The 808-nt window shown below is 43.2% G+C and overlaps 1 protein-coding gene across 1 annotated transcript in view; it reads right to left on the reverse strand.

The window, feature by feature from the left end:
- LOC119586622 (protein phosphatase 1G-like) overlaps positions 1 to 808 on the reverse strand; it is a gene marked incomplete in the record, with an annotated part of 13,179 nt that overhangs the window by 2,447 nt on the left and 9,924 nt on the right. Inside the window, 2 exon segments of the mRNA XM_037935369.1 lie at positions 11 to 162; positions 200 to 583. Of these exon segments, the coding sequence (XP_037791297.1) occupies positions 11 to 162; positions 200 to 583 (536 nt within the window).

Consider the following 808-nt stretch of genomic DNA (forward strand, 5'->3'; position numbering starts at 1 on the left):
GCCTGAGACCGAGTTGCGTTTCTTAAGGCTCACACTGTTGTACAGATCATCCTTCTTGGAGGACACCTCAGGGTCCTGCCGGCTTGGCCGAAGTAGAGGCAAGGCATGAGGATGAGGATGAGGAAGAAGAGATGGACCCACTACTGGGTTGGGAGATGGTCTCTACACCACTGCCTGGACAAGGCCCTTTGCCCTCTACAGTGTCAGACTGACTATTATTGTTACCCTCAGAATCACTGGTACTGCTACTGCTGCCACTCTCTGCAGTTTTCTCAGCACCTGCCTCCTCTATTTTTCCCGCTGGCACAGTCACACTGCTTTTCTTGGCACTTTCAGCCTCACTGCTGCTGGTGCTGCTACACGAGGACTTTTTGTTAACAGTGTTCGAAGTGGCTGTGGTGCTGCTTGGTGTCGATATCTTGCTGGTTGTGGTGCTGGACTTCCCATTTCCATTTGTATTCTTGCTGCTGGTTCCAGGGATGTTATTATTTCCATTCTTGCCAACGCTGGCCTGGGAGCGGAGTTGCTTGATCTTCTCTATAGTGTTCTTGAACAGGTGATCCTTGACAAATTCTGCTGTGTACTGGAAAGACAAAAAGAGCAATTGTTATTTAAATGATCACATGCTATCCTTAATGCTTTAAATATTTAATTATAATTAAACATTAGCTGGAAACAAAACATATTAAGAACACAGACTTTGTATTATCATTTTTTAAATAATAATTAATTATCTACTCTTTAACTCTTTGAATCTTTTCTCTGGTTTAACTTCTGTTTGTCAATAATCATCAGTACACCAAGATTT

Source organism: Penaeus monodon, chromosome 21 (assembly GCF_015228065.2).
Source record: "Penaeus monodon isolate SGIC_2016 chromosome 21, NSTDA_Pmon_1, whole genome shotgun sequence".
NCBI lineage: Eukaryota > Metazoa > Arthropoda > Malacostraca > Decapoda > Penaeidae > Penaeus > Penaeus monodon.